Source organism: Pleurodeles waltl, chromosome 11 (genome assembly GCF_031143425.1).
Source record: "Pleurodeles waltl isolate 20211129_DDA chromosome 11, aPleWal1.hap1.20221129, whole genome shotgun sequence".
NCBI classification, from domain to species: domain Eukaryota; kingdom Metazoa; phylum Chordata; class Amphibia; order Caudata; family Salamandridae; genus Pleurodeles; species Pleurodeles waltl.
Window position 1 is genome coordinate 33,543,187 of NC_090450.1, and position 12,791 is coordinate 33,555,977.

A 12,791-nucleotide genomic window follows, 5' to 3' on the forward strand; every position below is an offset into this window, starting at 1 on the left:
AATAACAGGCCTACTCCCCATTGCCTCACGACCCAAACCCCTTTGAGGCTTACTTATACAGTTCCTATTTTCTATTCACTTAGGCTGCACCGAACTCCGGTCACATTTTGCTTTTTTTTTTTGCCTGTATAATCATTGTAAAGCTTGCGGGGGTCCTTTAGAGTTGGGTCCACATTTAAGAAAACCTTGTGCAAGTCTAACTACTTTGCTTTGAAGGCCAATCTCACTTTAATTCTCCAGATATAGCACCTGGACTGTGCAGAGTGTGGAATTGTGTTCAGTGTAACGACCATGAGCACACTTTGATACAGTGCGAGGGGCTTGCGGGGGAGCCGCCCCTGGAGAGGATAAACAACAGTGCCTCCACGTGGTGTTAGACAACGTTGCCGCTTAACATTCTGTTATATGTAGGTCACCTCTATGACTTTGGAAAGGTCTGTTGCGGAAGACCATGTGTGTTGGCTGGGAGAACTGAGTGTTCAGAAGCATTGCAAAACCGAATGAATAATAAGAAAGATCAAAGAAACATTCTGGAGAATACTCTTTTCTACTGATTCATATGTGCCTTACAACCATGCTAACTCAACAGGCTTGGAAAGTTTCACGATTTAATAAAATCAGGCGTGCCACGTGCACCGAATAAAGTCTGAATGAGCCTATCTCAGACCGCGTGTTACAAAGTGCTGCGACCGCGGTGAAGGTTATTGCTGGTGACAAAAGATAAAAACTACAAAGTAAAGCCGCAAATCCTGGAGGCATTCCATCTGCTCCAGACGAATGCTGGACCATGGCTCTCTAGTGCAAACAAGCATTAGCAAAAGCACTTGTTAGTAGGTCATGCCCTTCGTCACTACGCTATGCGTGAGTGGTAAAAGACTTTGGCACTACTTACAAATGGGTCATAGGTGGGCCGGATCACAGGGCTGAACAAGAACTAGGATTCCACCTTTGTAATAAGCAGGATAGGGGAAAAGTAATTTAAGGCCACATGTTTAAATCACATCGGTGTCTATTCAGCCTTGGGTTCCCAATATCAATAACCTGATTAAGTTCAACTGGATAAAAACACCAGTTATGTGCAGCACCTAGAAACCGAGAAAGGTTGCTTTTATGATCTGTACGAAATTCTAGAAGTTAAAAAGGTCATTTATCGAGGCTAGATTGTTCAAAGCAAAGTGGAAACTCGTCCAACATGTAGTAGGGGGCACCCCAGAAACCATTCACATATCAGTCACCTTAAGCTTCTTATCATCAGTGGTAGCCAAATCACACAACAGAACAAGAGAGTGATGCAGCAAATAATGGCCGCTGGGCGGTGTGTAGCAGAGGGCACTGACAGCTGTTGTACAGCAGTACCTGCTTCGATTCAGGTGAGATACATCTGCGTACACGATAAAGCAGAAGGTGTGTAGTGTCTGAATTAACACACAGAATGCTGGATTCGCATACACAAGCCAGCTACAACTATGTGCTACCGAGGAAACAAATTATGCAAGGAAAGGCAATTATGCAATTAAAAGCTAATTAAGGGACATTTACTTTGGTATGATTATTCACGTATTTTGACATTTTAATACAATACACACCGAGGCAAAAGAGACCTCAGAACTACAAAAAATGCAGTTTTCTTAAAAGAAATATATATACACGTTCAGCTGATCCTATAGAAAATTGTATTCAACAGTGATTAAAAATGTCCTCTTGCATCAAAGTTGGCACACAGTTTTATCAACAATGTATTTTCTTCCCCAAAAGTAATTGAGTAAAACATATACAGTCTCTTAACCCAAAGAAAGCTCTACGTCTACATAAGGTAAAAAATATATCTCTCAGTTAACTGGTGCGTTCTAGTTATTATCCAAAACATGTCTTCGGTTTACCCTGCACTGACAATGTCTAGTGCCTTGAAGCACCTCTTTCCGAAAAGAAACGGCTATGCAGGACAATACAGGTTATTCGTATGCATTATGTAAGTCACTAATTAGGACACTTTGGGCACAAATTCACTATGCCGTGAATAGATGTAACATATTTGGGATTCTTATAAAATCTTATTGCACTCTTGAGATAATTGCTGCTTTAAGAGTAGTGTCTGCAAAATAAACATGGATTTGCGAGAATAGTTGAATTAAACATTTGCATGGCAAAGAATGAATTATTCCTTCCACTGTGTTCGAGTTACTTCTAAGTTTTTGAAGTTTTTATTTCCAGCTATACGCAAAAGTCCTCTCCTTATTCCGTTAACTGGAGATGCGTGCAGTGTCCGAGGAAAGGCGTCACATCTTTTAAATGGACAAATACTGCGATCAACAGCTATAAGGCGTCCGGCTACTTTTCGCAGAGTGACCTGTAAAGTGAAGCGTTGTAGTGTACCATCAGAAATGTAATTTTAACATCATTTGATATGTTTGAGACAGAACATTTTCTGTTGGATTCTGCAAATTAAGCTGCAGATAGTGGAGAAGAGGCTGGTCTGGTAAATTCATATTTATGTGGTTGAAAAGATGCAGCACTAGGTTTTCGAAGTGGGCCTTACCCTATTTCGAAGCATCATGCTGCAATGGAACCACTATGTTGCTGCTGGTTACTTCTTTGGACCAGCTGCCATATAACTATTCTAACTACTGATCTTTGAAGGGGAGTATTCCTTCAACTGTCTGACTTGGTGATCATTATGCAGAAAACTGGTGATGCTCAAAGACTCAGTACTTGGAGTGCTGAGTTCAGGTGTCGGCTGAGACACTTGACGCTGTCTGACACTTTGACCCTCTGCACCTTGGTTACTTAGCCGTAACAAAGATACTTTCAGATCTTCACTGTGCACCTTCTGAACCTAAGTTAAGATTCATCATTTATGCGGGGAAAACGCTGACCCAGAGGTAACCTGGAAGGAGACACCGGTACATGACCAGCAGACGTGAGAGGATGAGAAATAAGGAAGTAGCAAAGAGATGACGTAATTTTCAAAAAACTAGGTCGAACTATTTAAAGATAAACAAGCACAGACAAAGCGAATAGTTCTGAGTTTTATATAGTGAAGTGTACTTAGTGTTGCACTAGCAATGATTTAGCCTGGGCTTAAAGAAACCTTACAGGTGTGGGGCAGACATGTACCATGTTGATTGTATGAAGATTGTGATGCTCGGGCTGGACGTGCTCTTCAAACTGTGCTGCCCTGAACACTGTAGTAGTTCATGTTAAAATGATCGTAACATTTACAAAAAAACAAGAAACTTTACAGTATGTCCTGGTAGAATTGGGTATTAACTAACATATCAAAAGGTGAGTCTCCTCGATTATTAATAACAAGTGTAACTCCAAGTTTAGGAAAAATTGGGCTTTTTTTTATTATTATGCCTGTGAGTAAAGGGTGGATGGCCACAAATGCGGGTCACTTGATAGCTCAGACAGTGCTCGTTAATTCCTGGGTACAGGGAGGCTCAAGGCAGGGAGGCACTACTGGGAGAAGAAGGGACGAGAGAGAGTCAAGGGCAGCAGAGAGAAGGCAAGGGAAAGAGGCGAGAAGGAGGCAGAAGGGTCGAGTGAGAGAAGTGATCATAAGGTCAAGAAAACGTCTTGCAATGAGAGGGTGAGGACAATGAGAGAAGGAAACCGTTAACGGAGAACAGAAACTAGGGCCTGCTTTAAGGTCGAAGGCAAACCTAAGGGCAGAAATAGAATTCAATATGAGAAACAGTGCGGCAGCCGGAAACAGGAAAATGAAGGATAAAAAAAAAAGAGGAAAGAAACACGAGGCAGCTGTAAATTGGGAAACAAGAGAAATATAACATCATAGGGAGGAAAAATTAGTGGAGGTAAAAAGAGGAGGGAGATAAAGATTGAAGAGGTGTGGAGGAAATGTTAGAGAAAAGGACACTGTGCCTAAACTAAAGATGAAAACCCTGATCTGCAGACACCTTTCCGTTCCACCCAGGCGCACATACCTGATGTTTAGCTTGCTGGTATTTCAGTCCTTCCTGCTGGCAATGCTGCTCCGAAGGGCTCGTATCTCTCACATTTCTATATCCTGGGCTGGGGATGACGTACTCCTTTCCTAAATCTAGATCTTTCATCTTCCGCTCGCATCAGTCTCGGGAGTGTAGTGCTTTAGGACACCTGAGAGTTTCTGGGGGGAAAAGAGGAGGAAATAGGACACGTCATGTGGGTCTAGCAACAATCAACTGGCCGGCAGTGGCATCTTAAACGATTTCGAGGACCACGGGGGCAAGACATATTTTGGGGGCTGCTGTACGGAACACATTTTTTATATTATTACCCATTTCCTGATAACACAATCCCGCACGATTTCAAACATTACTTAATTATATGTTAAAATGTAACAGGGTCATACAAAAACAGATAAAATAGGTCTCACCCGGGACACAAACATCTTTAAGGCAAAGGATAGATAAACAGAGTCAGACATATAGGTAGGCAGAGAATTAGAATAGACAGAGAATTAGAATAGACAGAAATCAAAGAGAAAAGGTTAATTTTCCCAGGGGGCACTGGGTAACTTCTCATTAAGGACATTGCTTAAACATTCTCCGCTGGCAAGAACCCCACAATTCACTGAAACGCACACAGTGCCCACAAAAAAATGCTGCAAAACGTGCTATGATGATGTGTGAGTAGTGCAGTCGCTTTACAAAAAAATAAAAGGCATTCTTTGTCTGGCAGCTGCAAAGGCAAATAATGGCAGAACAAGCTGTTCTGCATCAAATGTGATCTTGTTGTTATGACGGTGAAGGCAAGTGGCCCGTTATTATTAATTCATTGCACTAGTCTGCATTTAATAAATAAAAAAACACCATCAGACTGAGAGAAATAAAATGCAGAAGCAGAGATTGGGACTCAAACTGCAAATCCTTGCTTAACAGCTTTATGTCCTTTAAAAAATAACTAGGAGAGGCCTACCGAACAGGTTCACTGCCTTGCTACTTTAAGAATAAAATATACATAATTGTTCTACAGTCAATTAAAAAAAAGAGACAGTAGGCAGATCGGTATACTTGCAAAGGAGATCTTCACAAATTGCCTACGTTTATTTATATGAACTACTGCTCAACTCTCAGATGCTTTATTTGTAAAAGCCTCCATGCCTCAGGCTCAAAAAACCATTGCTATAATCTACAAACAGTGAAAAAGGAAGGCGCGTATATTTAAAAAAAAAAAAAAAAAAAAAACGAAAACTAGGAATATGATGGACATTCAGTTTCTCACCCCTCGAGCTATTCTTGGAACAAATAACGCACAAAATGTTGCTTTCATACTTAATTAATGAATGAGGGTCCAAAGCTTCCTGTATCTTTTAATAAGCTAAAAAATATCCTGAAAATTTGCCAACTCAGCACATACAACCATTTATGTCTCTTCCAAGGAAAAGATCAAGAGGTTATATTCACATAGAACAAAAATATTGTTCTCTGTGTCTGAGGCTCTGTGATTTTCGTAGGACACCGAAGTGCCCCACCGGGGACCAAAGAAAACGAAAAATCAACACTGACTGAACCGATTTCCCAGCCAACGCCTTGGAAGGAAACCCAGAGAGACCGAGTCACCTTGGCCACGGTCAGATTATGTTTCAAGCCCCCAGGATTTATGTGGACTGATTCGGGGTCTTAGAACTAATCACATTAACGCGTGGGCATCCTTATCTGGGCTCCTCCTGATTTATATAACCAACGAGGCCAGTGGCTGGGAGTCTGGAAAGAGCACAGACTTTCATTTATTTGTGTCACGATAGTGGGCGAGCATGGTGATGGTCGAAGGAATCATGGAAGATTCCTGTTTTGCCCCAGAGCAAATTTTTTGGATATCGTGAATGGTTTGTTTATAAATTGTCTAAGGAAAAAGAGGCCTTTGTAATGTAAGATTTGTCTGGAGCGTTAATAAAAGAACTTTCTTCAAAAAAAATCTTTAAAATCATGCCACAAAGAAGAGAAAGGAACCGGCTGCAGTGGCTTTGAATCAAGGAATTCTTGCCAGAGGCTCTGCGCATCCTATTAGGGCCAAGCAGCGCCCGGCGGGCGCCTTGGCTCCAACATTCGGACTGAACTGCCCAATTACAATATTAAAAAAAAAAAATCGAAAGGAACAATTTATATTACAAGCAGACGTCGAAGCGTCATTCTCCCAGGGCTGCAAGCCCAGTGCAGCAAAAACGTCTGCAATTTTCCTGACTGCAAACAGGTGGGTGTTCAATGCACAGTCACAGAAATGTAATTTAGGATTACCCACGCCAACCTACATAGAATAACAGTACAGCCAGGTTTTAAAGAACTCCTTTGAGTTGTATTTCAAGCCGGGCATTTGGCTATATTCTAATGTACCAACCCCACGCTGGGCACCCACCCAGCCTCCTTTTCCAATAGAAAGGCCTCTACTGGTGACCTGTTGGGAACAAGTTACAGTAACCCGTTTATGGGAACGGCAGCGATCCTCCCTCAGAGGTTACGGGGTTCTGCGACGACTATAGGGGGGAGATGCCTGGTCTTGAAACAGCCACTGCACTCAGTGACGCATCTCTTCTGTGGACTCGTTTCTAGTGAACCAGAAAAGATTAGTCACAGGATAAAACTCCCTAATAAGCCGAAAGGGCTGCGACTCCAGCGTTATACAGACATTAATTAGGCGATAGGAGAGATCACAGCCGGAAACAGAACGTAAAATAAATATGAATTTGGTTAAGGAGAGATTGTGCTGCTTCGAACCTCCCCTGCTTTCCTGCCCCACCCCATGCTCAGATTCAAAAACACAAAAGGTAAATGTCTAAAATACATCTCCTCCACTCACTAGTTTGCAGGACACGCACAGACCATAAAAGACTGCTATTTATTGACAGGTCAAAAACGTCGGCTCAAAGAAATAGACATGCCCATGTTCCACTAGTCTATCGCATTGCACTTCCCAAAACTGACGGGGGTGGTAGATGCATTTCCTGTCTCTGGCTGGCAGAACGTGGCCAAGCAGCCCAGAACGCCCCATCAGCCCACCGCTTGTCTTAGCCCACCATCAAATCTTGAAGTACTCACACCAGATCTTCCCACCTGGACATATAGACGTATGTTTGGCTTCTCCTGCAGTAGGATGTTGTTTTCCCCACCCACAAGACCCAAGGCCTTCTGTGCCACAAAGAAGTGACATGATGCTTTCTACTTGTTTTCCTCAAGCCAGTGGGCTTTCTAACCTCCCCTCAACTCGATGCCAGCTGTTTTATTCAGAACGATGAGGCCTGTTTTCACTGCCAGCACACAGTGTGGACCTCACCATTTGCAGGGCAGGGCAATTTTGCTGTGCTCCATCCAGACACCCTTTGCACTACGCCTTGCGACCGACAGGTTGGCTTTTGCACCACCTGCAAGTCAGCAATGACGTTTTGCTTCAGCCATGCAAACTGGTTTTGCCTCACTTTTCAAATGGCAGTTGGTCCTGTCGCCTGACCTTGCGAGGCGGCAAAGCATTTCTGCCCAGACAGGCCTCACCCCATTCCTGAGAGAGGAACAGATTCACGTATCACCAGTCAACACTCCCGGCATTGGGAAGTGCGCCCATCCAGGCACCAAGCGGGTTCGTCCCTGCCTTGTAGTGTCCCTTCATGTGACTGAGTGTAATTTGTCCAGTCACTGGTATCCTCTACAACAGGGAGAGGCCAGCACCACTGCCCCCACTCTGATTTAGGGCTTTAAGGTCAAGGGACATTGGGATTGCGGGTTACTACGTGGGCCTGAAGCAACATGCACGCTTTAGGACAGAGTAAGTTCATCATCCCCAGTGGGGACAGACAGTTTCACTGGACCTGTGAACTTCCTGAGAAATACCCCACACCCCCCTCGAACATGCGTGCCCCCAGCCCTCTTTCCCGGTCGTTGGGAACCTAGCTGTCCCAATTCTTCTCCAGTACAGTCGGTATCTGTATTCGGAGTGATGACTTTATACTTCAAATTCACAAACCCCTACGATGCCTTACGTGCCCCAGAGCAGCCCCTGTGCTTTCTGTGGCATGCTCATCTCCAGCCTTCCACCTCAGAACCTCGGGTTGCCGGCACCATCCCCACACCCTGTTCCCCGTTACATAAGCCGTTGGCTGGCAGCACTCCGCATCAAACGCAGTCGCTGGCATCCTGAGCCCCTCCTGGCTGCCTACAAGCAGCGACACCGCAGCCCAACCAGTGACTTCATTTTTCTCTCTGTCCTGGGGGTGCCCTGCATCCTCCGGTTCTATCCTTCTCTGCGATCGATCTGTCCGTGCCATCCTCCAGCTCAGTGGCTGTCAGTATGTTATCTTTCCTGCCAGCCTGTACCCAGCTCCCGCAGCACAGGAACCGGACGTCATTCACCCCCTCCTTGCCTTTCCCTGGGCTGTGCTTTCATTGCCTTTAGAGCAATATCTTGCTCCAAATCAGTATCTTGTTCTAAATATGGCAACCCTGCCTACAGACAGAGATCCAAGCATCCAGCCCAAATGGCATTTCTCGACTGTTTGGTACTTGTTTCCATCCTAAAGCATCCCTCATTCCAATGGAAGTCAGGAAGCAAATATAGACATCACTATTCTGCTGCAGATAAATGACATTTGTGGGTGCATTTCACGAGAGTAGCCCTATCTGCTAGTTTCACCCCGCATCTGCCGAGGTGACTGCATGCCTCCCCCCGCCTTGAATCTGCAAGGACTCGCCTGCCCCCCCGCCCATCCCCCACCCCGGCTCTACCGACCCCTTCAACGGCCTACCTGTGTCTCACACACTCACCACCACCGGCGCTCCGTATACCTGCCCCCACCCCAGGCTTTTATCTGCACCCAGCCCTGGGGCTGCCTTCATCACCCACCCCCCCCCCCCCCCCCCCCCCCCCCCCCCCCCACCCCACCCTGCGGCTTGCCCCTCTCCATCACCCATGTCTGCACCTAGGACCAGCGACCTTCGGCTACCCCCCCCAACACTGCAGCTGCTAGCTCTATTTTGACAACCATCTCTCCCCATCACCGTCCCTCTGGCTTGACACTGCCCGCATCCTGCCCGGCGCTGGTGTAATTTGCTCCCCGGCCCTAGGGGTGTGGGTACCTAGCCTTTAATACTCTTAGGGACCCTCAGAGCGTCTATCAGTAGCGCCTTCGCGGGCGTTTTGTCCCCTCCCGGCCCCTGTCACCTGCTGCTCCTCTGTCCAGCTCCGCCGCTCCTGTAACAATCAGCTGAAGAGCAAAACAAGCCTTCAATAGCCCGGCTAGCCCCGCCCCTTCTGTCAAGTGCGCACGCGCAGCAATAACACCGCCCTGGGTCCCGCTGGGAGTTGTAGTGCTGAGCATGCATCGTTCCCGTTCTGCTCCAGGCAGATTAGGAATTCGGTAGACCACCCTTCCTAGAGAGCACCGCGCCCGGCCGGCTTCTTTGGGGGCACGCGCGCCGTCTCGTGCCGCAGCACGTCGTGTCTGGAACGTTCTGCACTAAGCGCTCTTCCTACCCGAGCGCATTGCAGGGTGATGGCGGGGACGGCCCGGCTGCGATGGGACCGGGGCCGCCCAGGCATGTTCGTGATCTGTGTAGCGATAAGAAGCCTTTTCTGCGGAAAACGGGGACGGTTGGGTTGAGGCCAAATCGTTCCCGGAGGTTGACGCTGGGTGTGATGAGCTAGTAACCGAAGGAGAACGGAAACCTTGATCTAGTGAGAGAAAAGTCTCACAGAAATCAATATTTTTTCTGAGAAATACTTTAACATTACAATAAGTATTCTTGGTCATCGGAGAAAGTGAAACAAGAAACCGCATATAAAGCTTTTTTTCGAAGTGTTCTGTATGCTGTTATAAGTTAGATCTTATTGACTAAATTAGCTGTATAGCAGCTACATCATCCATGCGAACATTTAGTAACGGGAAAGAAGATTTTGAAAAATAATCGAGTGCATTCATTTCCCTCAACCTCTCGCATACAAGTGGCGTAATTATAAAATGGTTTAAAGCCACTTTTTGATATAAAAGGTAGTATCTAGCATGAGTTGGGGTTATTGGCGTATATACTATATACCTTCCCTTCTAGGAATTTGGTAACTGATGTCAAGAGTGCCACCTTACTTTCAGCGAGAGGAAACTGCTTCTTGGCAGCTAAATGAATTTATGTGACATAAAACCTATGTACTATAAATTCGGGCAGGCCTGATTTGGAATCCGGATTAAATGGCGCTTTGTCTCTTGACATTTTGCTTCTAACTAAATAGAAGAGTGGTCTTTCTTAACTGCAGCATGTTTTGCATTCTGTTTGCTAAAAAGCCAGGCCGAGGTAAAGTGGTCACACGTGACATGAGGCCATTTGCCTTTGTAGTAGTCTTTCTAGTGTACAAATCATAACGTACCCCTGCTGCTGATGAAGCGTGACATTTTTGCATAAGTGCCAAATGGCCTGAGGGTGTTCCTCTGCCACTTTCGCAATTCTTACATTTGTTATCTTCAAAATCTCCCACTTGCCTGGTCTAAAATGCTGGTATGCATGCTGCGGGTCTAATCCACTCATTACAGGGTTCTGAGGGTTCCATGTAGTAGCACAGTTGTGGGCATGCACGTTTAATTTCCTATTTCTCTACATATTCCACCCTCTTACATTTGTTATACACAGACAAACATAGATGCAGGAGTGTTTTACATTGTAAAGGTGCCCGAAGTCTTGAACTTGTCATGAACGCCCATTGTAATACGCTTCAAATAAAACAACTTATAAAGTTCTCAGATTGATTACACTTTATTAGGAGGTCCATACCCAAAGGCCACTTTGCAAAAGTCTTAGGGGTTTTATAAAAAAGGTGCTTCTTAAGGGATTTTTAAAACAATTTGACTAATAAGCACTGTTGGAGGGCGGAGGGAACAGAGTCCCATATAGAATTATTAAATACCACTGGCAAGAGTGGAGACCCTTGTGCCTCTCCACAGGTAGGAAATGGTTTCCTAGATTCATGGGGGCAAAAGGCTTCTTGCTGATCCTGTTACTTAAACACAAATAGAACCACTTAAACATCCTCTCTGGAACATTCTCCACTGTAGAAAAAATATTTATACGGCTTTAATGGTCTACAATGTTGATTGCAGCCGAAAGCCCAAACATTACCAGCAGCCATTTGCCACAGCTTTTTTCCGAAAATTGGAGAGCATTGGCACAAAATCCTAACAAGAGTGTCTCCATCCCATCCCTTTGTCTCAATCAGATTACCAGGGGAAACACATTCACAGAGACCCAGATAGGCCTGCAGTAGTGCTAGCATAGTCACTTTGCTAAGTCTGGCAAAGTTTTAGTTGGTGTATAACTTTTCTTTAATAGGGATGCAGTAATGACATTTTTATTACATTGAAAACTCCCTGCATTTTGATAAATTTGGTAAAAATCAGGCAAATGGGGTGAGTAGGAATGCATGCTATACATGGCTTTTAATAGCCAGATGGGCAAAATCTATGGATGCATCAGATCAGCTCCATTTAGCAACACGTTGATTCGACAAGGCTTGGCAAAGCATCAGAGAGAACGGGGCACCATCTCCCAACGGCATTCCAGGATTCATATTCAGGACGAATGGACACAGAATTTTGAGGCAATATCCTTACTCCACTCTAACATTTTTCCCAGTTCTTAGAATGGATCCTTATTACGTCCCATCCACAAAAAAGGTTCAAACACTGATATGTCAAACTACCAACTAATATCACTGTTAGATGCTGGAGGCAAATGTGTATGCCAGCCACTTCCTACCTGAAGTAGAGGCAAAGATTTTAGAGGGAACATAATTCAGTTTTACCAAATTGGCTTCAGGTAAAAATCACTCACTATAGACAACGTGATTACTTTTCTCCTCTTGTTCACTGGTCTTTGAGGCCTCAAGTGTTTCCCTTTATGGCTGCTTTATAGACTACTCTGCTGCATTCAGTGGACCAAAGCATACCACGTACCAAGTACGCAAAATGGGCATCTCTGAGATTCTTTTAAATGCAATTATCTCCCATTAACCAAACACCTGGTTTCGTGTTACGTTAGGCAATGGGAGCATGGCCACAAAAAAATGTGAGTGACACATGGTTGCATGTTAACTCCAACTTTGTTCAACCTCTGCACTGCTGACCTTAGTCATGCAATTCCAAAGCTAGAACTGTATCCCCTAGGATTGGTACAAATACACTACCCATACTATAGTATGCAATGATTTAATCATTCTGGATCACACCAAAATTGTCATGCAGCTAGCGCTTGACCAGCTACACCTCTGTAATGAAAATAACTTGTCCGCAATGTCAAGAAGACAGAGGTTATGGTGTTTGGAAAATATAAGAACAAAGCCAAACAGTTCTGGAGGCTTAGTCAGTTAAAAATTGGACATGCCCTCAGTTACAAAGACCTGGGTGGATGGTTGACCGAAAATGGAAAGGCTAACATGCACCTGCAGTGTACTTTCAATCTACCAACTTACACTATGCAATCACTATTGTGACTTGAGTTTGGATTGACTATAGAAGACCTAGGATGTAAGGGGAAATGTATTAAGTAATTGTTGCTGCTAAACCTAGAAGTTTAAAGTCCGCTCTATTCAAGCTTTTTAGGGGACCAAACAACCCATGGGCATCATATTTATTAAACGAGGGCAATTACCTAAATGTCAACTTGCAGACAGTAACTCCATTGTTGGTTCCATATCAAGCCATCAAATAAATTCTTAAAAAAAAACAGATGTTGCTCCTGTCAAGAGATGCTGACCTGGAGAAGATGCACTACTTATAGCCAGTTAATCACCCACTCTTATGACACGACAAAGATGCAGCCCTA

At 44.6% G+C, this 12,791-nt stretch overlaps 1 protein-coding gene across 8 annotated transcripts in view; it reads right to left on the reverse strand.

The window, feature by feature from the left end:
- ABCC5 (ATP binding cassette subfamily C member 5) overlaps positions 1-9,228 on the reverse strand; it is a 254,811-nt gene extending 245,583 nt beyond the window's left edge. For all 8 annotated transcript variants that reach the window (XR_011199339.1, XR_011199340.1, XM_069212924.1 and 5 more), the window contains exons 1-2: positions 9,148-9,228; positions 3,945-4,126 (exon numbers count right to left, since the gene is read on the reverse strand). Coding sequence is in view for 6 of the 8 variants with exons in the window: in XM_069212924.1 (XP_069069025.1) it covers positions 3,945-4,073 (129 nt within the window). In the remaining 2 variants the exon portion in view is untranslated. The remainder of the gene's footprint in view (positions 1-3,944; positions 4,127-9,147) is intronic.
- Between the last annotated feature and the right edge of the window lie 3,563 nt (positions 9,229-12,791).